At 48.2% G+C, this 23,909-nt stretch overlaps 1 protein-coding gene across 1 annotated transcript in view; it reads left to right on the forward strand.

Moving 5' to 3' along the window:
• SPTB (spectrin beta, erythrocytic) overlaps window positions 1-23,909 on the forward strand; it is a 127,842-nt gene that overhangs the window by 64,557 nt on the left and 39,376 nt on the right. The window contains 13 exon segments of the mRNA XM_018054066.1: window positions 10,038-10,189; window positions 11,653-11,826; window positions 12,700-12,791; window positions 13,144-13,224; window positions 13,545-13,660; window positions 14,040-14,152; window positions 15,145-15,332; window positions 17,001-17,118; window positions 18,183-18,341; window positions 19,351-19,653; window positions 20,679-20,829; window positions 21,361-22,231; window positions 23,243-23,380. Of these exon segments, the coding sequence (XP_017909555.1) occupies window positions 10,038-10,189; window positions 11,653-11,826; window positions 12,700-12,791; window positions 13,144-13,224; window positions 13,545-13,660; window positions 14,040-14,152; window positions 15,145-15,332; window positions 17,001-17,118; window positions 18,183-18,341; window positions 19,351-19,653; window positions 20,679-20,829; window positions 21,361-22,231; window positions 23,243-23,380 (2,656 nt within the window).

Here is a 23,909-nt window from a genome sequence, read left to right on the forward strand (position 1 = left end):
ACCCCATATAGATATTATAATGTCTATGGATACATTTTTGTATTTATACATATATATAGACTATGTATATGTATAAATATAAACAGCATCTATAATCTTAGACTGTTTTTCACTGAGAAATATATTATTAATATCTTCTCATGCCTGTAAATATGCAGATTATAATTTTCATGGCTTTATAGTCTTCCTTTGTCTTAATCTACCCAGATCTAGTTAACCAGCATCTTAGTGTTTAACTTTGCTCACTTTGAGAGTCAGTCTTGTGTGCTTTATTCTTGCATTTAAAGGAATCTGTATATCTTCAAACATGCATTGGCATATGTAGTAAGCATCTTTAAGTTTTCTCTTAGGATCAACCCTAGTTGGCTTTGAAATCCTTATGGGCAGAAGAACTGTGCCCAGGCTGTTCACAGTGCCAGTACGATGAAAGTTGTGTGGTGGAAAGAACACTTCCTCCCCAGACTGAACAGGAGGAGTAGAATTTGTGCCAGCAGGATCATCTGTGCCGTGTCCCTGAGAGTCTGCCCCACGCTAGGCTTTATGATGGGTTGGTGTCTATACCGTTGGGGTTTGTCACGAGTTCGGACATCCCTCTCTCAGGTTATCTAAGCTCTTGGCTTCCTGGCATGAAATGGAGGGAAATCCCTTTGTAAACCTGCAAAAAAAGTAAATGCTTCTTTCCAGGCCAGGCTATTGATCCAAGGTCTCCCTTGGTACCTTTTCTCCCACTTGCCTTTCTGACCACCTAGCTTTACCCATAGCTTAAAGCCATGCTCTGGTGAAAATTCAGACTTCCTTAAGAAGGATACATTTTGACTTTTAATCAGTCATTTGTCCTTTGGGATTTGAGTTCTATGTCCCATTTTTCTTTATGACATCTGTTGTTTCTTATAAAAGTTATGTATGTACATTGCAGATATTTTAGTAAACATAGATAAGCAAACCAAAGTGTCACCCACAGTCTTAACACACCACTATAATATAGTATATCATTAGCTTTTTTCTATGAGTCTATGTATATAGGTCTACAATATTATATTGTAGTTTTATATTATACAGGTAGTTTTATAATCTGAATTTTCCCTTAAAATATAATATCTTTTCTTGCTATTGGAAGTTCTTCCACCTTATTCATATATATAAATGTGCCAAAACCATGAAATAATCCCCTGTTGAATATTTGGGCTGCTATTCTCTACTTTAATTTTTTTTTCTACTTTTGAGAGCAGATTTCTAACAGAGATAAGAGAGAGAGACAAGAAACAGTCAAGGAATTTTATAGGAAGCCATAGCAGGAATAAATAGATGGACCACCTTACCTGCCTCCTAAGAAATCTGTATGCAGGTCAGAAAGCAACAGTTAGAACTGGACATGGAACAACAGGCTCGTTCCAAATTGGGAAAGGAGTACGTCAAGGCTGTATATTATCACCCTGCTTATTTAACTTCTATGCAGAGTACATCATGTGAAAGGCCAAGCTAGATGAAGCACAAGCTAGAATCAAGATTGCCGGGAGAAATATCAATAACCTCAGATATGCAGATGACACCACCCTTGTGACAGAAAGTGAAGAAGAACTAAAGAGCCTCTTGATGCAAGTGGAAGAAGAGATTGAAAAAGTTGGCTTAAAACTCAACATTCAGAAAACTAAGATCATGGCATCCGGTCCCATCACTTCATGGAAAATAGATGGGGAAACAATGGAAACAGTGACAGATGTTTTTTGGGGGGAGGGGGGATTCCAAAATCACTGCAGATGGTGACTGCAGCCATGAAATTAAAAGATGCTTACTCCTTGGAAGAAAAGCTATGACCAGCCTAGACAGCATATTAAAAAGCAGAGACATTACTTTGCCAACAAAAATCGGTCTAGTCAAAGCTATGGTTTTTCCAGTGGTCATATATGGATGTGCGAGTTGGACTATAAAGAAAGCTGAGCACTGAAGAATTGATGCTTTTGAACCGTGGTATTGGAGAAGACTCTTGAGAGTCCCTTGGACTGCAAGGAGATCCAAGCAGTCCATCCTAAAGGAAGTCAGTCTGGAATATTCATTGGAAGGACTGATGCTGAAGCGGAAACTCTAATCCTTTGGATGCAAAGAGCTGACTCATTTGAAAAGACCCTGATGCTGGGAAAGATTGAAGGCAGGAAGAGAAGGCAACAGAGGATGAAATGGTTGGATGGCATCGTTGACACACTGGATGTGAATTTGAGCAAACTCTGGGAGATAGTGAAGGACAGGGAAGCCTGGTGTGCTGCAGTCCATGGGGTCACAAAAAGTCAGACACAACTGAACAACAATTCCCATCTCAGTTCTCCAGACTCAGTTCTTTTCCCATAACTAGTGTTACCAGCTTTTCATGTATCTTTCCAGGAATGTTTTTTGCATATATTAGCAAATAGTCTATATTGTTTTTCTCAGATTTTCCCCACCATATATTGTCCCTTATTGTCCTTTTTTCCCCACACAGTGTATCTTGAAGGTCATTTTATATTAGTACACAAATGGCCTTCTCATTCTTTTTGCAGATATAGTATTCCATGGTCTAGACATAATTTTAATTTAACCAGCCCTCTATTTGGTAGACATTTAGAGTATTTTCAATCATCTGCTATTTCCAGAAATGCAGTGAATAAGCTGATATGTGTCATTTTGCAAATGTATGTCTATCTGAAGGATAAATCCCTAGAAATGGAATTACTGGGTCCCAAAGTAAGTACAGTTATAATTCTGATCCATCTTGCCAAATTGTCTTTTACACCCTCTCCAAAAACATATGAATGTTTTCTCCCCCACTTCCTTGCCAACATGGTATTTTATCACACTTTTGGATCTTTGTGAATCTGATAAGTAAAACATAGTGTCTTGATGTACTTTCATTTTACTTTTGTACTCTTAGTATGAAAATTTTCAAACATGTGAGAAAGTAGAGATAAAAGTAAAATGAATTATCCCCTAAATTTAAGAACTGTTAATATTTGGCCATATTTGCTTGTTCATGTTGGGGCTGAAATATTTTTAAAGTGAAGATGATTATGACATTCTCCTCTTATTTTATCGTAATAGATTAGCATGAATATCTGAATAACAAGAGCATTTCCCACTTAGCTATAATACTGTCACTGCTGCTGCTGCTAAGTCGCTTCAGTCGTGTCCGACTCTGTGCGACCCCAGAGACGGCAGCCTACCAGGCTCTTCTGTCCTTGGGATTCTCCAGGCAAGAACAATGGAGTGGATTGCCATTTCCTTCTCCAATGCATGAGAGTGAAAAGTGAAAGTGAGGTTGCTCAGTCGTGTCTGACTTCGCAATCCCATGGACTGCAGCCACCTAATAAAATTAATAATTCCCTTATACAATCTAATACCCACTTAATATTCAAATTTTCCTGTTGTCTCAAAGGTGTCTTTTATCATTAATTTGTTTAAACTAATTAAGTACTATGTATTAGGTTTGTGTGTGTTTTAGTTTGTATTTCTATAATGAATAGCTTGGATAATTTTTTATACATCTAAGAGACTTATAATTTTTTTCTGTTAACTCTTTGTTCATATTCTTACTTCTTTATGCTATTGGATTATTGGTCTTTTTTCTCATTCGTTTATAGATTTTCTTTACCTACAAGGTAAGTTAGCCCTTTGTGATGTGAGTTACAAAGACTTTGCCTCATTTGTTTGACTTTGCTTATGGTATTTTATCCCGCACAAACATTTTTTAATGCAGTTGAACTTTCAGTCTTTCATTTTACAGCTTTGGATTTTGTGTTGGAATTAGAAAACCCTTCCCTACACTAACATAAAAAACATTCTACTATAATTGATTTTGGTATTTTTATGGTTTTCTTTTTTACGTTTCAATTTTTGACCCAAATGAAATTTGTCTTAGAGTATGAGATGTGAATTTAACTTAATTTTTCCTGGATGGCCACTGAGTCTTATCAGTTCAGTTCAGTTCAGTTGCTCAGTCATGTCCGGCTTTTTGTGACCCCATGGACTGCAGCTCACCAGGCCTTCCTGTCCATCACTAACTCCTGGAGTTTACCCAAACTCATGTCCATTGAGTCAGCGATGCCATCCAAACATCTCACCCTCTGTCATCCCTTTCTCCTCCTACCTTCAATCTCTCCCAGCATCATGGTCTTTTCAAATGAGTCAGCTCTTCCCATCAGGTGGCCAAAGGATTGGAGTTTCAGCTTCAACATCAGTCCTTCCAATGAACACTCAGGACTGATCTCCTTTAGGATGGACTGGTTGGATCTCCTTGCAGTCCAAGGGACTTTCAAGAGTCTTCTCCAACACCACGGTTCAAAAGCATCAATTCTTCGGCACTCAGCTTTCTTTATAGTCCAACTCTCACATCCATACATGACCACTGGAAAAACCATAGCTTTGACTAGAGGGACCTTCGTTGGCAAAGTAATGTCTCTGCTTTTTAATATGCTGTCTAGGCTGGTCATAGCTTTTCTTCCAAGGAGTAAGCGTCTTTTAATTTCATGGCTGCAGTCACTATCTGCAGTGATTTTGGAGCCCCCCCACCCACCCAAAAAAAACGTCTGTCACTGTTTCCATTGTTTCCCTATCTATTTGCCATGAAATGATGGGACCGGATGCCATGATCTTAGTTTTCTGAATGTTGAGTTTTAAGCCAATTTTTTCAATCTCTTCTTTCACTTGCATCAAGAGGCTCTTGAGTTCTTCTTCACTTTCTGCCATAAGGGTGGTGTCATCTGCATATCTGAGGTTATTGATATTTCTCCCGGCAATCTTGATTCCAGCTTGTGCTTCTTCCAGCCCAGTGTTTCTCATGATGTACTCTGCATATAAGTTAAATAAGCAGGGTGACAGTATACAGCCTTGACATACTCCTTTTGCTATTTGGAACCAGTCTGTTGTTCCATGTCCAGTTCTAACTGTTGCTTCCTGACCTGCACACAGGTTTCTCAAGAGGCAGGTCAGGTGGTCTGATATTCCCATCCTTTTCAGAATTTTCCACAGTTTATTGTGATCCACACAGTCAAAGGCTTTGGCATAGTCAATAAAGTAGAAATCGATGTTTTTCTGGAACTCTCTTCCTTTTCCAATGATCCAGCGGATGTTGGCAATTTGATCTCTGGTTCCTCTGCCTTTTCTAAAGCCAGCTTGAACATCTGGAAGTTCACGGTTCACATATTGCTGAAGCCTGGCTTGGAGAATTTTGAGCATTACTTTGCTAGCATGTGAGATGAGTGCAATTGTGCAGTAGTTTGAGCATTATTTGGCATTGCCTTTCTTTGGGATTGGAATGAAAACTGACCTTTTCCAGTCCTGTGGTCACTTCCCAAATTTGCTGGCATATTGAGTGCAGCACTTTCACAGCATCATCTTTCAGGATTTGAAATAGCTCAACTGGAATTCCGTCACCTCCACTAGCTTTGTTCGTAGTGATGCTTCCTAAGGCCCACTTGACTTCACATTCCAGGATATCTGGCTCTAGGTGAGTGATCACACCATCATGATTATCTGGGTCATGAAGATCTTTTTTGTATAGTTCTTCTGTGTGTTCTTGCCACCTCTTCTTAATATCTTCTGCTTCTGTTAGGTCCATAGCATTTCTGTCCTTTATTGAGCCCATCTTTGCATGAAATGTTCCCTTGGTATCTCTAATTTTCTTGAAGAGATCTTATTATCAACACCCTATACCCAATAATCCATTTTTCCTCTTCATATTTGAAGTGCCACCTTTATCAGATGTTAAATGCCTATATATACTTGGGACTATTTCTGTTCCATTAATGTGTCTATCCATATGATAGTATCACACAGTTTCATTATTATAACTTTATACTATAATATTTGTTAGAAAAAATACCTGGGAAGATTGGTTACCCTTTATTACTCTTCTTTTCTGAAATTTTCTTAGCTATTTTTATAATGAGTTTTCTAGTTGTTTTTCTAGTTTCCCCTCAAACGTATATTACATATATATTTAAATAATATTAAATATATAAATTTAGGATAAATTGACATCTTTATGATATTGAGTTTTCCTATACAACAATTTTGTGTGATTTTTTTCCTTTTGTTCAAGTCTTTGGTGAGCCTTTGGAGACTTTCTAGATTTACATAGAATTTGCACAATTTTTTAAAAATTTAAGCTGAAACGTTTTGTCATTTTACTATCATTGGGAGTTTTCCAAACTCCTTTTTCAGGAAATGATCTTGCCATCACTTCAGTGGGTCCTTTAGCCTCTAGGATTAAATCTAAACTTCTTAGCTTTTCCTTCAAGGCTTTTCACATCTGATTTAAAACCTGTTTCCCACATAGCTAGTCAGCAACTCTTGAACAAGCACCACCCTTTTATGTATCCCGTGTCGCGGGTCCCCTCCTTCCTCCTCTGCCTGTGCAAAATGGTTTTCTTCACAAGCCCCTTCTTAAATGATCCAGTTAGAAATGACCTCTCTCCTCTTTGATCCTTAACTATTTATTCTGTGTGCTTTTTATCTGATAATAATCCAGTATTACCTTGTGACAGCTTTTGTATTATTAAAAGGAACTGCCCTTTATCTCTTCAGTTCAGTTCAGTTCAGTCGCTCAGTCGTGTCTGACTCTTTGCGACCCCATGGACTGCAGCACACCAGACCTCCCTGTCCATCACCAACTCCCAGAGTTCACCCAAACCCATGTGCATCAAGTTGGTGATGCCATCCAGCCATCTCATCCTCTGTCGTCCCCTTCTCCTCCTGCCCTCAATCCCTCCCAGCATCAAGGTCTTTAATCTCTTCAGTGGCTATAAAACTATTAGAGGGTCTTTGTCTGGTTTCCTCACCTAGATTACGAGGCCTTTGGGGAGAGTGAGCCTCTCATGCTTCTTGCAGCCAGAGATGATAGTAACATCAGCAATAACAATGATAGTTCACATTTACGCGAACTTTCTGTGTGCCAGGTACATTTTAAGCACTTTCCATGTATGAACTGATTAGTGGGTAAATACTTGAATTGTGTTTGGTTTATTTGACCTCAAGCTAAACCTTTGAAGGGAAATGTAAAAAGAAGATCAGCTGATCACAGTACCCAGACAGTGATTCTAACTCGCTGATCAGAGAGGAAGGGGAATTTTCTAGAGAAGGAGGAGGATGGCCAGAGTCAAGGAAGAAAGGGGAGAGGAACAGGCAGGAATGGAGAGGCCCTGAGCTTGATGGTTGTGGAGACAATTATTTTCTGAGGTTCTTGTGGTTTCAAGTCAGGCTGTGCTGGTAGACTTGCCCCTTGCCCTTCACTGGCAGAGTTAGGGCTCCAGAAACAAGGCCTAGCCCATGGCAGGGCCTTGCTGAGGCCTCTTTTCCACAGTTGTTCCCTGCAAAATGGCCCAGGTCCCCAGGGGACAGCAGTCCCAATGCTTGGCTGTCTCCCTGGTCTGTCCACACCCCAGGGTTCCCAGCCCAGCTTGCTCTGCACCACTCCCCTCCCTCTCCTGCACTCGGACAGCTGTGCTGAACACCTGATGGGAATGAGCGTGGAGCGTGTTGATGAGAAGCGGCCAGGGTTACGAGCTGATGGAAATCATCCCCACCTTGGGGCCTGCCTCTCCTTAACAGTCGTGAGCCTCTTGGAATATTTCCCCTGTCTCAACACTATAAACTGTTTCAGGGTGCCTGGTGTCCTAGGCAATTGCACCCCAGCCTTCAAGTAAAAGGTAGCCAGGAGGCTACCTGCCTGAGCTCTAAACCTGCAGCTCCAGCATTTAGAGGGCTCATACATGTCATTTGTTAACTGGAGAGCTGTAAGGGTGATTTACATCTGTACCGATCCACGTGCCAGGCAGGCAGCCTAGAATCAAATTCCGTGTCCCAGTTAGAAGCTCTTCCTTACACTTTGCTGAGCACAAGTAAACAGGTCTCAGCACCCGCATAATGAACTCTTTAGATTCTTAAAGACAAGAAAAGGTAAAGGAAAGAAAGGACTTTGATTTTTTGAGACAGTTACGTCCTAAAGGACAAAAATTCCAGCCCCTTGGACAAACCCTCTACAACAGACTAGAAAGGTTAGCTTTTTACGGAGCCAGTCTGATCTCTAGGGAATGCATTGTGGCATAGGGCTGAGGCTGGCTCTGTTGAATCTAAACATGTTCCAGCTTAAATTCAATTGCTTTCCTTCCAAAATATCATCAAAAGTTTAGTTACATTTTGCTGAAGCAGACCTTGAAATCAGGGAAGGGTTCAGTAGAATAAGGGTTTTTTCCCCCTTGAAACTTTGCCCAGAGGCCCAGAATGAATAAGCCACATTTTAATTTTATATTTGTTTATGGTGGATTTGTACAGTCAATTGTAGTATTTTTCCTCTTCTTAGAAGTCTTATTTAGATGGCTTCCAGAGAATTCTTTACATGCGACTCCAGAACTCGTCATATTTATAATCAAGTTTGTCTGCATCAAGGAAGGGACTCATTCCTGTTCTTGAATGCCCCACCTCCACTCAGAGCCTGGCACCTAATGTCTGTACAGTGAGCAATTGCTGAATGAATGAATAAGCGAATAAAGGGTCTGAGTTGCTAACGTCAAAATAGCCACGAAGTGAAAAGGAACTGGATGCTGTGAGCCTCAGGAACCGCCAGGAGTATCCCCTCGAGGCCATGCTGGCCGGGCTCCTCTTGTTGTTAAGTCAGATATTTAATAATTGAAGAAGCCAGCCCTTCAACGGTTTGGGCTCAGTTGAGCCAACATTTATCCTGCTTTCACGGCGCTGACATTCCCTCCTGGCTGGACTGCTCGGAGTCTGCCCTGACTGTGACCAACCTGAGCACACTCTCCCCAGGGACCCTCCATGGCCCAGCCATACTGCCAGGTCAGCTCCCACCTGGAACCCTCAGCCACAATGCCCAGAAGCAGTTTGCCACAGGCTGTTCACTAAGCTGCTCTCCTTGTTTCTATCTTTTCTGCTCCTCTTCTCTCTCTCTTTTACCCTGTCCTCCATTCTTTTTGACGTCCCCATCCCTGTCTTCTCTCCAGCATCTCAGTCAAGCTTCCCAGCCCTAACCAAACAGATACCAGCATTTATTTTACAGTAACTGTTTTAATGGAAGTACTAAGAGGTAGCCCACCTGAACTGGCAAAGCCTGGGCCAGCATCTTGGTTTGGACTGAGGCTCATTCAGGCCGGGGGTGTCAGCTTCCCAGGTCTAAAGATGGAAAATCATGCCTGCCATTCTGGAGGCAAGAAAGAGAACTTAGTGCACAGCCTCCAGCCCAAGCCCCGCTACCCTTCACCCAGCGTGGATCGCATTTTCCACGTGATCTCATTGTCTCCATGTTCTTCCTTCTCCCTACATACCAGCAGCTCCTTGAGGGCAGGCAGTGTGTTTTGCTTTTATGTATCAGGAGACCTGGAATAGGAGCTGGATAAACCTCCGCACAGCCAGCTACAGTACAGCTCTGGAGACCTACTGTGCTCCAGGCTTTGGGGATATAGAGATGCACAAGACAGACAACTTTGCTGGACTCAAGGAGCCTGCAGTCTTGCAGGAAAGACTTTGAACGAATCCAAGTACGAGGAGAGATGAGCAATGCAGATGTAGGGGTCAGGGCACACCAGGGGAGACCCAACCTAGAGGTCACAAAAGCTTCCCAGTGAAGCACTGTTTCCGCTAACTTTTAAAGTATGACTAGGAGTTAGGTGAAAGGGATGGGATGAGGTAGAGGGGCAGAGAGAAAGCCTTCTAGACAGAGGGAGTATTTGTTGGGTGAGTGGACACGTGAACCTGACGTGGAAATCTGAACTCGCTGACCCAGGGGTACAGAGCATTTGATGGGCACAGGCAAGCAGGTGACTAGGTTCGGGGCACCTTGATACCATGGTGCTGGAAGTTACCAAGAGGCTGCGCTCTGGTCACCAATGCTCCCCAGAGGGGAATAGGATAGATGGGACAGAATGAATATACCCACCTCCTCTGCCAGGGATGGGGCAATTCTGGGTTAAGGTGAAAAACCCTCTGGCCCCGTATCACATGGCAAATGGACTCTACCAGTCTCAGGCACCTCACCCAAGGCTCTTCTCCCCACCCAGATGAGCGGGAAGTTGTTCAGAAGAAGACCTTCACAAAATGGGCAAACTCACACCTGGCACGCGTGTCCTGCCGAATCACCGACCTCTACAAGGACCTGCGGGACGGGCGGATGCTCATCAAGCTGCTGGAGGTGCTCTCCGGAGAGATGCTGGTAAAGCCCCTCCCCTGGGCCCTGTGGCTGGTCCTGGGTCCCTTCTGCAGGAAAGACACGGCCTGGGACCTCTCCACTTCTCGCAACCTGCAGTAGTAATGAGGCCGTGTATCCATGTGACTGATCGGTTCTCTGAACTTATTCATCTAAACATGTGCTGTGCTTAGTCACTTAGTCATGTCCACCTCTTTGCAGCCCTAAAGACTGTAGGCCGCCAGGCTCCTCTGTCCATGGAATTTCCCAGGCAAGAATACTGGAGTGGGTTGCCATTTCCTACTCCGGGGGATCTTCCCAACCCAGGCATCAAACCCACATCTCTTGTGTCCCTTGGATTGGCAGGCAGATTCTTTACCACTATCCCCACCCGTATGTCCCAGCATAAATGCGATGACTTTCTATCCAATATATCAGTAAAAACTTTAGTTAATTTTGCTGAAGTGTCTCAGAATTTCTTGCTTTTTTCTGGCCACTCCCACCGCCTTCATATTCCTTCATAATAAGAGCCCTTGACTTTCTTCTCTTGGGATCTGGTTATCTTTGTCAGGCCTGCAGTGAGCTTACCCTCAGCCTCCTTGCAAAGGCTAAGACAGATCCTATTACCCAGCTGGAGAATTTGCATCCTTTGTGGAACCAGGAGGAAAGAGTGGAAGATATTTTCCTGCATGTCCATCACTCTTACAAGTGGAGATTTATTTCAGGCCCTCTCAGTTGTAACTCACCCAGCAGCAGTGTTGCCACTGCAGGAGAACCAGGTCAAGGCTCATGTTTTGTTCAGTCACTTCCACTGTGACCTTGGACCTACCAGGCAGGACCTTCTTTGTCTCATTTCTCCCATGTGTAAAATGATACCTGTACTTGATGACGTAGGCTAAGATCCTTGGGGTTTGAATGAAAGATTCCACATTCTTCTGTTGCCTGTTCAACTCCAGGCTGAAGTTAAAGAATGCCTCTTACCCTTCACTGAAGGCCCACTAGAGAGAGTTACCACTAAGAACCCTTCAGACGATGTAATTACTCAGCAATGGTGGTCCCTTGAGCTTCGGTTGGGGCCATTCAAGGGTGAGAAGGGAGGAAGTTGGATGGTAGGATGGACCCATTATCAATTGCCAAACTGAAAGCCACTCTTACCGCCAATCAGCAGTAAATAGTTCTAGAAGTGTGCCTGGCGCATAGTAGGTGCTCAGTTAGCTCCCTGTTGTGTTACTTATCTGAATGTCATCTATTACCACTCAGGAAGTTCTGTTTAGACCGAGGAACCAGTACTGGTACAGCGCACTTGCAGAGCTCTGGGTGCTCAAGGGAGGGAACCCCCTGAACTTTGCTGAAAGTGGGGGGTTGGAGTGTTGTTGAGGAGTGAGCTGGGAGGTGGAGTTTGGCGTGGAGGGTGGATGCTGACGATAGGAGCTGGTTCAGGCGTGACCGTGAGGTTCTTCCCTGCCCACGGGGGCAATGCTGTCCCTCAGCCAAAGCCCACAAAGGGGAAGATGCGCATCCACTGCCTGGAGAATGTGGACAAGGCCCTGCAGTTCCTGAGGGAGCAGCGTGTGCACCTGGAGAACATGGGCTCCCACGACATCGTGGACGGCAACCACCGCCTGGTCCTCGGCCTCATCTGGACCATCATCCTGCGCTTCCAGGTGGGTCCCCAGGGCCTAAGAAGACGGTGAATGAGTGTGAGCGTTCACGTGCGTGTCCCCAGCGACAGTGCTTGTAGGAAGGAGAGACCATCCTGAGCATCACCAACTTGCTGAGGCTGAGCGTGAGCAGCCCAGTCAGTGTCGTGGTCTTTTGAGAGGGAAGCTAGAAACTGGGAGCTGGACTGAGATCTGGCCGCTTTCGCATGGGTAACTCTTTGGTTTTCTAAATAGTTTGATTCAAAATTTGCAAAGACAGTGCAGAAAATCTGCTGCTGTGTTTTCCAGTCAGAAGCTTTTCTCTTCCCACCCTGAAAGTCCAGATCTGTTACGTAAGGAAATTTAGGAAGCCCAAGGGGAGGAAAGCAGGGTCTTCCACCTGCTGGTTTGGAGCAGAAAGAACCTAGTTGGAGGAGGGAAGGGCTGGGAGAAGAAAAGTAACACTCAACTCCCGCCCTGAGGGTGTCCTGCAAGCGGTCTCGGGTGTCCGGTCTCATTCGCTGCAGGTGTGTATGATGAAATGGTAATAACAGCAGGACCAGGGAGGATGAAAAGGCAAGAGGAGCTGCTAATCCAAATGCGACCCCTTCCAACAGTCTTGCCGTCCCACGGCCCTCACAGCGTCGTGCCTCCCGAGTAGGAATGAGGCCAATGTGCATTTATTCTTGGCCTCCCCTTCGAGTTTCTGATTGGAGCCGTCTCCTCTGACCTGGGGAGTACGGCAGGGTGGCAGGCCTCTGGGACCCGAGGCCTCAGCCTTTGGAGTGGCTGCAGGGCTGGTAACCAGAGGAGGAAAGAGGAAGTGGGGGTCTTCTAGGAAGAGCTCTGGGCCAGATGCAAATCTTGGTCTCCCCTCTCTTGTTTCTGTGCCCCCAGATTCAGGACATCGTCGTCCAAACTCAGGAAGGTCGTGAGACGCGCTCGGCCAAGGACGCGTTGCTCCTGTGGTGTCAGATGAAGACGGCAGGGTATGCCCTGGGGACCAGCCGCTGCCATGCCCCACCACCCTCTTCACCCCCCACCCACGTTACCCAGAACTATAGCAGCTTGGGCATATTCAATGCAAAGTCTGTCCTGACCTGATTCTTAGAGGCCTGGAATGTAGGATTCTATCCCAAAGTTGCCTGGGTCAGACTGTGGGGTCTGTGGGGGTGAGTGTCTCTTGGGCCCATCTGATGGGGGAGCCTCTCTGTGGGACTTAACAGCTGCTGTCTTGTTGAAGCTGTTCGAGAAGGGTCAGGTCCACCCCTCTCCTTCACACACTTGTAGGAACCACAAAAGAATCTGTTTCTTAGGTCTTAATGTTTCTCTTGGATGCAGCTACCCCCACGTCAACGTCACCAACTTCACCTCCAGCTGGAAGGATGGCCTGGCCTTTAACGCCCTGATCCACAAGCACCGGTGAGAAGGGCGAGCACGCTGTGGGAGCCGGGGAACCCTTGTGGGGAGGAGGGTTTGGATACTTTGCACTTAGCATGTAGGTTACTATCCAAGCTCCACAGGAAGGTTAAACCCACTGTGCCTGCTCCTCTCACCCTCAGCATCCTACCTCCCTTAAATCCTCCTTTCCCACGCGCTGGTGCTCACAGCTCCCTCCTCCATCCCATGTCCTCTTCTCACTCCTCCGGTGCACCCACTTCCTTGTATCCACCCAGGGTCTTTGCCCTGTTGGTGGGGGACACCATGCCCCCTGCCCTCTAACAGTCTGGCTTCATCCCCAGGCCTGACCTGATCGACTTCGATAAGCTGAAGGACTCCAACGCCCGGCACAACCTGGAACACGCCTTCGAAGTGGCGGAGCGTCAGCTGGGCATCATCCCGCTCCTCGACCCTGAAGGTGAGCTGGCGCCCACCTGACGGGCAGGGCACCTGGTGGCACGTGGCGGTGTTGGGCAAGCCGGGGACACAATGCAGGCCTGGGGCCAGACCAGGACTCTGTTCCGTCTGCTCTTCAGCTCCAGACTGGCTCCGATGCCTCCCTTGCCTGCTTGGGAGCCATTGTAGTCTCCCCCTCCTTTTCCCTTTTTCCTTGCTTTGTGGTCATAATACGGATTTCATCCTCTGGCTTAAACCACAGCCTCATTCCTCTTCCATTCTTGCCTGTCACTCGGTACGTGTAGTTAAACTTCGTGCTGGAGACACAGGGAGATGAACCCCTTGAGCCTGACATTTCCAGCTTCTAACTGGTCCTGAGAGCCCACACTTTCCCCTTGCAGATGTCTTCACAGAAAACCCTGACGAGAAATCCATCATTACCTACGTGGTGGCGTTTTACCACTACTTTTCCAAGATGAAGGTGCTGGCGGTGGAGGGCAAGCGAGTCGGTAAGGTACGGAGCTGCTGTGAAACCAGGGCCCCCGGCTCCCTGTTCACCGTGTGCAGGCCTTGACAGACAGTCCCTTTCTCTCCTAAGAGCTTTATGTCTCGACCCCAGCCATAGGAAAGGGCTCACATCACTCCCACCAACCTCCTCTGAAGCCAAGCATTGCCACATTAATGGCTCACAAGCTGAATTCCAGCCCAGGTTGATGATCTGTCCTCAACAAGGTCGTAGCTCCGAATCCACCTTCCTCCTGCAGACCCATGTCTCATGAACATTCCCTCAGGAACAAAACAGGCTTTTACTTATTAGTCTGTTGTGCTGTCAGATCTCTCAGGCTCCCGTAGCCTACCCAGGAGCCACCCCATTCTACAGACCCTCACGCTGGGTCCTCAGCTCCTCCAGGGTAGGGACCATTTCTCATTCATCTTTATGCACTGGTGTTGAGTAAAGGCAGTGTCTGGAAGCCTTCCATCCTTGTTGTTCAGTCGCTCAGTCACACCCAACTCTGCGACCCCATGGACTGCAGCGTGCCAGGCCTCCTCTGTCCCTCACCATCTCCTGGAGCTTGCTCAAACTCCTGTCCATTGAGTCAGTGATGCCATCCAACCATCTCATCCTCTGTTGCCTCCTTCTCCTCATGCCCTCAATCTTTCCCAGCATCAGGGTCTTTTCCAATGACCTCGATCCTTAATACTCATTTTTAAATAAACAAGACTTTGGCTCCTCTGGTGACTGATGTCCTGGGACAGTGGGCTTTCCAGTCTTTTACAGGGTGAGAGAGGGCAGGGAGCTGTTGCTGATCCCAAACACAGCCGGGTCCCTCCTGTACCACCTATCCAGCCCTCTGCTCAGCAGTGGTCTTGGGCTCTGGGGACAAAGTGAACATAAACGCTCTAGGGCTTGCGAGGAGGAGGACCACCTCGACTGTGGTCCCTATTGGCCTCTGCACTGACGTCCTCACCCTTCTCATGAGGATGAGTCACAAGGTGATTCCCTAGGTAATCGACCATGCCATTGAGACCGAGAAGATGATTGAGAAGTACAGTGGGCTGGCCTCGGACCTGCTCACCTGGATCGAGCAGACCATCACTGTCCTGAACAGCCGCCAGTTCGCCAACTCCCTGGCTGGTGTCCAGCAGCAGCTGCAGGCCTTCAGCACCTACCGTACCATCGAGAAGCCACCCAAGTAAGGGCCCGGGCACCTGGGAGGGTGGGCATCAACTGCTGAGAAACCACCTCCTAAAGGTGAGAGGGCGTGGAGAAGGGATCTGAGAGGCGTATCCTGGAGGTCAGAGAGCTGCCTGTCTGTCACCTGCTTCATCCTGTCTTGTCTCCCTGCTCCCAAGCTGTCAGCCTGCAGGAAATGGACATTGAGTAACCCCTGACTCATAGCCAAGGAAGTACTTTCTCAGATCCAGATCCCTGAGTGGGGAGCAGAAGTGAAATCTCAGGCTTCAGAATCTCTTCAAAGAACCTGTGCTGGAGACTTCCTCTTTCCTGCACACTGAGCTGCGGGTTTGTTCTCTGGTAACGACCTCTGCGTCCGCAGCCCCAGAGCTCGCCACGTGCGGCCTCCTTCATCATCAAACACATCCTTCTCCTCTCTCGTCTGTCACTGCTCATCCATCAGCAGAGCACTTAGCCTGCCTCTCGGGACCTCTGCTCCACTGCAGTGTGTGCAGGGCCTGCATGCACATATGCACATGCAAATACAGCCACGCGTGTGCACACACACGCACACATACATACACAGCATTCTAGCTCCCCTGCCCTCAGCTTGTCCAGCTCCCCTGAAACAGATTTCTAGCTCATCAGTGGTACCTATGCTTCATTCCTCCCCTGCTCATTCACTCATGACTTGCAAATAGGGAAAGGCCAGACGCAGACTCTAGAAAGTACTATAAATGAGTATCTGATTTCTGGCCTGACACTAACCATGTTTATCAAGGTAATACCTCCTGTGAGTCCACCCGGCACTGCACACAGGGGTGGTAGCTCTTGGCTGCGTGAGACAGTGCTCGAGGTCACAGCCTCCTTGACGTGCCTATGAGCAGCAGGTATATGGGCTGGCCTCTGGCTGCCTGGGATCCTTGCTTACCAGCTGATCTGTGGCTGCCACAAGGAGGAGGGAAAAATGGGTAGATACTTGACCATGTGCAGAAATGGGAAAATACTCAGTTACCTGGAGCTCGTCTGGACACTGGGTCCTAGACGAACCCAGTTCTGGCCATCCGGCTGCCATCATCCCCTCCCCCTGACATCCTCCCGGAGCACAGCCTTTCCTCCCCCCTCAGAAGCATCTGGACTTTTGGACAGTTGTCAGGACAGCCAACTCATTAGTACTCAGGTGAAAGTTGCTTTCTGTGCAATATGTTCTTACGTGGATAATGCTGCTTCAAAGGCTTATTGACTCACTCCATAAAAAACTAAGTAAAGAGCTAGTCGGGAGCCGTAGCATTTAGAACAGGGAAGGATTTCTTTGTATCGATTGGTAGAACTTGATACCTACAGGAATTTCCAGAACACTTAGCCATTCCCCCATGGAAACAAATGATGAGCAAACTTGTGTTTTCTTTGATTTATGTCGCAAAGACTTAACCCCTGTTAGGTCTCAGTTGGTGAGTATGATAGACTAATGTTGTAACAGGTAAAACATATAGATCCTCTATCCTTTTTTACTTTTTAAAAACTTTACTGAAGTATAGTTGATTTATAATGTGTTTCTTTTTACTTTTTAAAGAGAAATATGCTTTGCTATCCAAGCTCCAAGCTGCCAGGGTTCCATGTTTACTTAAGAAAGAAAAAATGGCTGTGGGAATCTCAACCCTCATCACCCAACCTGTTTTTTCAACAGGTTTCAGGAGAAGGGGAATCTGGAAGTCCTACTTTTTACCATCCAGTCCCGGATGAGAGCCAACAATCAGAAAGTGTATACGCCCCACGATGGGAAACTGGTGTCTGACATCAACCGGGTACAGCAGCGTTTTCCATTTCATGATGCCACTGGCTTAATTCAGCTCCTGATAGAAGCACAGGGAATGGTCCCTGGACAGGGTTAAGTCAAGCCACTCTCTGTGGTGTTGTTAATGACACAGCTGGCTATTGAGGGTGCTGTCTGAGCCTAGCCCTGAGAGGTCAGACTCTACCCACCATCCTTCCATTCAGGGGTGGGGAGAGGGGCAAGATAGGAGACAGGGATGAAGAGGTACAAACCTATCAAATAAATAAGATACAAGGATTTAATGTACAGTATAAGGAATATAGCCTGTATTTTATGATAACTTTATATGAAGTATCATCTATAAAAGTATTGAATCACTATGCTATACACCTGAAACTAATACAATACGGTGAGTCAACTATACTCCAGTTTAAAAAAACGAAAAAGAGGCATTTGCTACATGGTTCCAGCTCTAATGCCATGAGAATGGGGATTCAGCAGGCTCGCCAGTGGGTTAACTGAGCTTCTCCTAATGAGGGCACAGGGAATGGTTCCTGGCAGGGTTAAGCCACGCCACTCTCTGTGCTGTTTATAATGACCAGCTGGCTGTTGGGGGTACTATCCAAGCCTAGCAGCGAGAGGTCAGGCTCTACCCACTGTCCACCTGTGAAGTCCCCTCTTCAGATGCCCAGAGTCCAGTTTATAGCCGATTCTCTATAGAACCTGGAGGGCTTTTAGGGAATATCGACTACTTTTAATGAAGGCGAATGCCTTGTGACAATTTGGAGATTTGGAGGCCTACCACCGCCTGGAAATTCCAGTGGAATGGTGGTGACCATTTACTCAATAGGAATTTACTGAGCACCCACAAAGGCAACAACGCTATATGAAACCAAGACCGACTTACAGGAAGGCCAGTTTAGGGGAAGAGGGGACTGGGAGGTCGTGATCAGTGTTCCCTGAATCTTCAGTTGGCTTAAACAGGAAAACTGGAAGGCTAGGTTCTGTCTAGATTCCTCAAATCACTCAGTACTGGTGAAAGAGTCGGGATGGGACCCCCAAATCCCAAGAGCTCTCATCTGCACCCCCGCACAGGCCTGGGAAAGCCTGGAGGAAGCTGAGTACCGGCGGGAGCTGGCCCTGAGGGATGAGCTCATCCGGCAGGAGAAGCTGGAGCAGCTGGCCCGGCGCTTTGACAGAAAAGCTGCCATGAGAGAGACGTGGCTCAACGAAAACCAGCGCCTCGTGGCCCAGGTAGTGGGGTGCACGTGGGGCTGCAGGCGATGCGGCGGGCGGAGCGGGACAAGCCTCTCCACAGGCCTTGCAGCCCTACTCCCTGTGACTGGGTGGGTCAGGATTGACATCTGAAAAGGAACTCTCCCAGATCGACTAAGTCTCACTTTTAAATTATTTATTTTTGGCTGCACTGGGTCTTCATTGCAGTGCATAAGCTTAGTTGCAGCATGTGGGATCTTAGTTCCCCTCCAGGGATCGAACCTGGGCCCCCTGCATTAGAAGCGTGGAGTCTTATCCACTGGACCTCCAGGGAATTCCCTATTAAGTGTCATTTTAGGAAAGAGCCACACAATCCAAAAATGGCCCCAAAGGTTATCCCCCATGAGCCAGGAGCATCACCCAGAGCCAGAGTTCAGGTCAACATTTCAGGGGTCCTCTGGGGATGCAATGGAAGCCGTGCACCTTGTGGGTGTCAGACATGCCCCTTGGACTCTGGCCTTCAGGACTGTGTCACATTTCACTAGCTAAAAACTGACCCCAGGACTGATTCTCCATGAGAGCATCTGTCCCTTCCCACTTGGATCTTGGCATCAAATTAAATTCCATCCAGAAGGGGGAAGCAAGCATTCTGAAAGAAATGGAGAGTGTGCAGGCGCCCCAGAGAGCACGGGGCAAGCCCTCTGTGTGCAGCTGCAGGGTTTCCAGTAAGAAGTCCCTTCCTGCCCAGAATAGGTCCTCTCCAGGCAGGGTGGTGAGTGCCAGCAGGTGGGAAGGAACTCTGTCAGTGATAGTCACCCAGGGTTACACCCACACGGAAGGCCCAGTGAGTAAAATCACAAGCTTCTTGCCAAGGTTCTTGTGAGACATTTAGTCTTTGGAACTTGTCTTTGATAAGGCAGGCTGAAAAAGATGGCAGAAGGGCTTTCTCCTGCAGAAGTTGCTCCTAAAAGACCTGCCATTTCTCTGCGCTTGGGGACCAACCAAGGGGACCCTAACCAAACTGCCTGTTTTTCTCCCTGGGGGACAGGATAACTTCGGGTACGACCTGGCAGCAGTGGAGGCCGCCAAGAAGAAGCACGAGGCCATCGAGACAGACACGGCTGCCTACGAGGAGCGGGTGCGGGCCCTGGAGGACTTGGCCCAGGAGCTGGAGCAGGAGAACTACCATGACCAGAAGCGCATCACGGCCCGCAAGGACAACATCCTGCGCCTGTGGGACTACCTGCAGGAGCTGCTGCGGGCCCGGCGCCAGAGGCTGGAGAAGACGCTGGACCTGCAGAAGCTCTTCCAGGACATGCTGCACAGCATTGACTGGATGGACGGCATCAAGGTGGGCCTGGGCACCCCCGCCCCTCCACCTGGGGCTTCAGCCGGCTGTGCTTCCGTAGGCGCCTCCCAGCCCCACGGCCAAGTCAGAGCAGAGCATCTAAGGCAGCAGAGTGTCTGATGGCATCTGCCTCTCAGCAGCTTAGCTCGCTCTGCTCCAGTCTGCTATATCCCCGGTGATCAAGAAATCTGGGGTTCATAGTTACACAGGTGCCAGCCTGTAGGGCCTGGACGAGACAGGCCTCCCTCGGGAGCCTGGAGAATCGGGCTCTGAGTAATCACGATCTGACTCTTGGCATCCAGACCTTGGCATCCAGGGCCACTGAGAAGTCTGAGTCTCCTCTCCTGCTATCACAGTGTCTCTCAACTGAGGACGCACAGCAGACAGACTGGGGCTTTCTTTTTTTTTTTTTTTTTTTTTTAAGATTTTCTGATACAGGCTATTTTTTTCTTTTTTTTTTAAATTTTAATTGGAGGCTAATTACTTTACAATATTGTGGTGGTTTTTGCCATACATTCACATGAATCAGCCCTGGGTGCACATGTGTTCCCCATCCTGAAGATACAGGCCATTTCTAAAGTCTTTACTGAATTTGCTACAGTGTTGCTTATGTTTTATGTTCCAGTTTTTTCGCCCTGAGGCATGTAGGATCTTAGCTCCCCGACCAAGGATCAAACCCATATCCCCTGCACTGGAAGGTGAAGTCTTAACCTCTGGACCATGAAGGAAAGACCCCATGGAACTTTCTTAAAATACATACACCCAGGTCCCACCCCTGGGGCACACGTGGGCAGACTGAGTATAGCACTTGAACTCTTGAAAGATGCTCCCGGGATGATTCTGATGGGCACCCCCAGTGGGAACTCCTGCTCTGTAGGCTCCTTCCCATTGAGCAGCTGCATTTTCCAGCTGCATCTGATATCCTGGTCCCCAGTGCCATGGACCCTCACTTAGGAAGGTTATTCTCCTAGCATGTGGGTCTCTTCACCTCTCCTTACTCCCTCTACCCTGTCTGTCCTCTTCGCCAGGCTCACCTCTTGTCTGCTGAGTTTGGGAAGCACTTGTTGGAGGTCGAGGACTTGCTACAGAAACACAAGTTGATGGAGGCTGACATTGCCATCCAAGGGGACAAAGTGAAGGCCATCACCACAGCCACCCTGCAGTTGGCTGAGGGGCCAGGTAAGGCTGCAGGCTGAGGTTTTTCTGTTGAGGCCTCTGGCCCAGCACTCCAGCACCCCAGGGTGGATAAGTCTAGCTGCAAGAAAGAAGTTTGAGGGAGAGCAAAATCCTCCAGAGAGCAGGTGACTGCTTCAGTCATCTATTATCAGAAAGGTGTGTAAGCACCAAGAAGGCATCCTTCTTCTTTCATCCTCTTGGCTAGTTCAAGTCTTAAATAGGTGACCCCTGCTGCCTCTTGGAAGAATCATCTAGAAATTAATGCCTGGGTCTTTTTAAAAAGAATTTCACATTATGCATTTCTACTGAGAGCTGATCCAACTTTTAACCCCTCTTATTCCTGGAGTTTTAGTGGAAACTCATTATAAAGAACTAATTAAAAGCCTATCTTCTGAGCAACTGAGACCCTCTGCATCCAATCCCAAATCCCCAGTGAGATGGCAGGTTCTAGGTGGTGTGGTTCTAGATCTGAAGCTTGCCCAGAGATGATGAAGCCCTTGTCCCCTTTGTCCTTCCTCTTCCCATGCCACCCAGGGTACCAGCCTTGTGACCCCCAGGTCATCCGGGATCGTGTCAGCCACCTGGAACAGTGCTTCGAGGAGCTGAGCAACACGGCAGCTGGGCGCAAGGCCCAGCTGGAGCAGTCCAAGCGGCTCTGTAAGTTCTTCTGGGAGATGGATGAGGCCGAGAGCTGGATCAAGGAGAAGGAGCAGATTTACTCCTCCCTGGACTATGGCAAGGACCTGACCAGCGTGCTCATCCTGCAGCGTAAGCACAAAGCCTTTGAGGATGAGCTGCGCGGGCTGGATGCCCACCTGGGCCAGATCTTCCGGGAGGCTGAGGGCATGGTGGCACGCAAGCAGTTTGGGCATGAGCAGATTGAGGTCCGGATCAAGAAGGTGTCTGACCAGTGGAACGAGCTGAAGGACCTCGCTGCCTTTTGCAAGAAAAACCTCCAGGATACTGAGAACTTCTTCCAGTTCCAGGGCGATGCAGATGATCTGAAGGCCTGGCTACAGGATGCCCACCGGCTGCTCTCAGGGGAAGACGTGGGGCAGGATGAAGGGGCCACACGGGCCCTGGGGAAAAAGCACAAGGACTTCCTGGAGGAGCTGGAGGAGAGCCGCGGAGTGATGGAGCACCTGGAACAGCAGGCGCAGGACTTCCCCCAAGGGTTCCAGGACTCCCCAGACGTGACCAACCGGCTGCAGGCCCTCCGGGATCTCTACCAGCAGGTGGTGGCCCAGGCGGACATGCGACGGCAGAGGCTGCAGGATGCCCTGGACCTGTACACGGTGTTTGGGGAGACAGACGCCTGTGAGCTGTGGATGGGCGAGAAGGGGAAGTGGCTGGCCCAGATGGAGATCCCGGACACGCTGGAGGACCTGGAGGTCGTGCAGCACAGGTCAGAGCTGGCCCTCCCCTCTCACCACCCGCTACAGTCTCCGCTCCTAGTCCCCAAACAGCCTCCAGATCAGCAAGGCCATCTCTGAGGGGCTGTCAGACGCCCTTTGTCCCAGAGGCCAGGCACCGGGAGTCATGAGGTCTCATCTGGCTCTATGGCTTTGGGCACTGCACCCCCCTGGGGCCTTTCCCAAAGGGGTTCTTTCTAGTCCAAGTGTTTGATGGCTTTTCAATAACAGCAGCCTTTGTTCAAATGAATTGTATATGGAACCCCTGATATGTAACACAGAGGAAAGCGGAGGGGACATGATTAAGGGGGAGGTGAGAGGCTAGACCCCATAAGCTCTGTCTTTTGGTGGCAGTCCCTAAACCACATGAACCCTCAGGGGCCTCAGAGACCAGTCTGTAAACTGTCAGTCCAAGCCACTCTCATTTGCAGTATTTGAGTTCCATCAGCACTCCAGCATGGCAAGGCTTGCCCCCAGCATCCTGAATACGGAATCCAAGGAGCTGAGAGAAAGAGGCCACTCCTTGATCCTGCCCCGGTGGTCCCATGCTGATGCTGGAGGGACCTGGGCTCTTATCTCAGAGGGGTCAGCTTTCATAACACAGGATGCCCACAGCTTCAGCAGCGTGCCCTTCTCCTCCCCAGGGACGGAGCACCTGACTGGAGAGGTATCCTTCAGGTGGAAGCAGTGGAACTGTGTTCATGAGCAGCAGCTGGGCCAGTGGAGATGTGGCAGGTGCTTTCTGTAGCCGTCAACACCACCCACACCTCATTTTTCCTCCATCTCTGTTGAGGCACTGGCCTGTATTAAGTAACCAGGTCTCTCCTAGCCTCATCCAGGAAATGCTAAACCATGAAACTGGACCCATGAACCAGAAAAGAGGGAATGTCAGCACACCTTTCTCCCTTCTCCCCTCTTACTGGTGGAAGGAGGTGGAAGGAGAATGCAAGAGCAGGGCAGAAAGCAAAAGCCTTAGCAATCCTTATTTTCTCTGTCCACATCAGGTTTGACATTCTGGACCAGGAGATGAAGACGTTGATGACTCAGATTGATGGCGTGAACCTTGCTGCCAACAGCCTGGTAGAGAGTAACCACCCACGCAGTGCGGAAGTGAAGAAGTGCCAGGACCACCTGAATACCAGGTGGGATGTGGAGAGGGCTCGGAGATGCGGGCTTCTTTTCTGGCACATCTGTGGGGTGTGGCCCAGAAGTCAGGAGGCCTGCTATGCATGCCAGGTTTGTACCCTCAGAGTTCCTGCCTCCATCTGACATGGTCTCCTTCTGACCCTGGAGATATAGCCCCAGGGAGGAGGGACCTGGGTGGTGACCAGCCCAGGGAGAGAGGTGTGTTCACAGAGCTTCAGTGCTGTGCCTGGAATGGGTGTGTGCTGAGCAATGGAGGAAATGCCCTCAGTGCATCCACAGTTAGAATCAGGCCATGTGGTTCTCAGGCCACATTTCCCCGGACGTTCTTAGGCAGGGAAGATTGCTTTCTGAGAGCTCTTAAGTACTGTCCATAAAAGAAAGCTCCTGCTTGTGCCAAAATGCGGCATTGATAATGAGACTGGCTTGAACGAAAAGGAGAATTAGCAAGAAGCCTTGAGCACACGTCATGGCCAGAAGGAAAAACAGGCCTTAAGGAGCCTTTGGAGAGGGACTGCTTAGGATGTA

Source organism: Capra hircus, chromosome 10, assembly GCF_001704415.2.
Source record: "Capra hircus breed San Clemente chromosome 10, ASM170441v1, whole genome shotgun sequence".
Lineage (NCBI taxonomy): Eukaryota > Metazoa > Chordata > Mammalia > Artiodactyla > Bovidae > Capra > Capra hircus.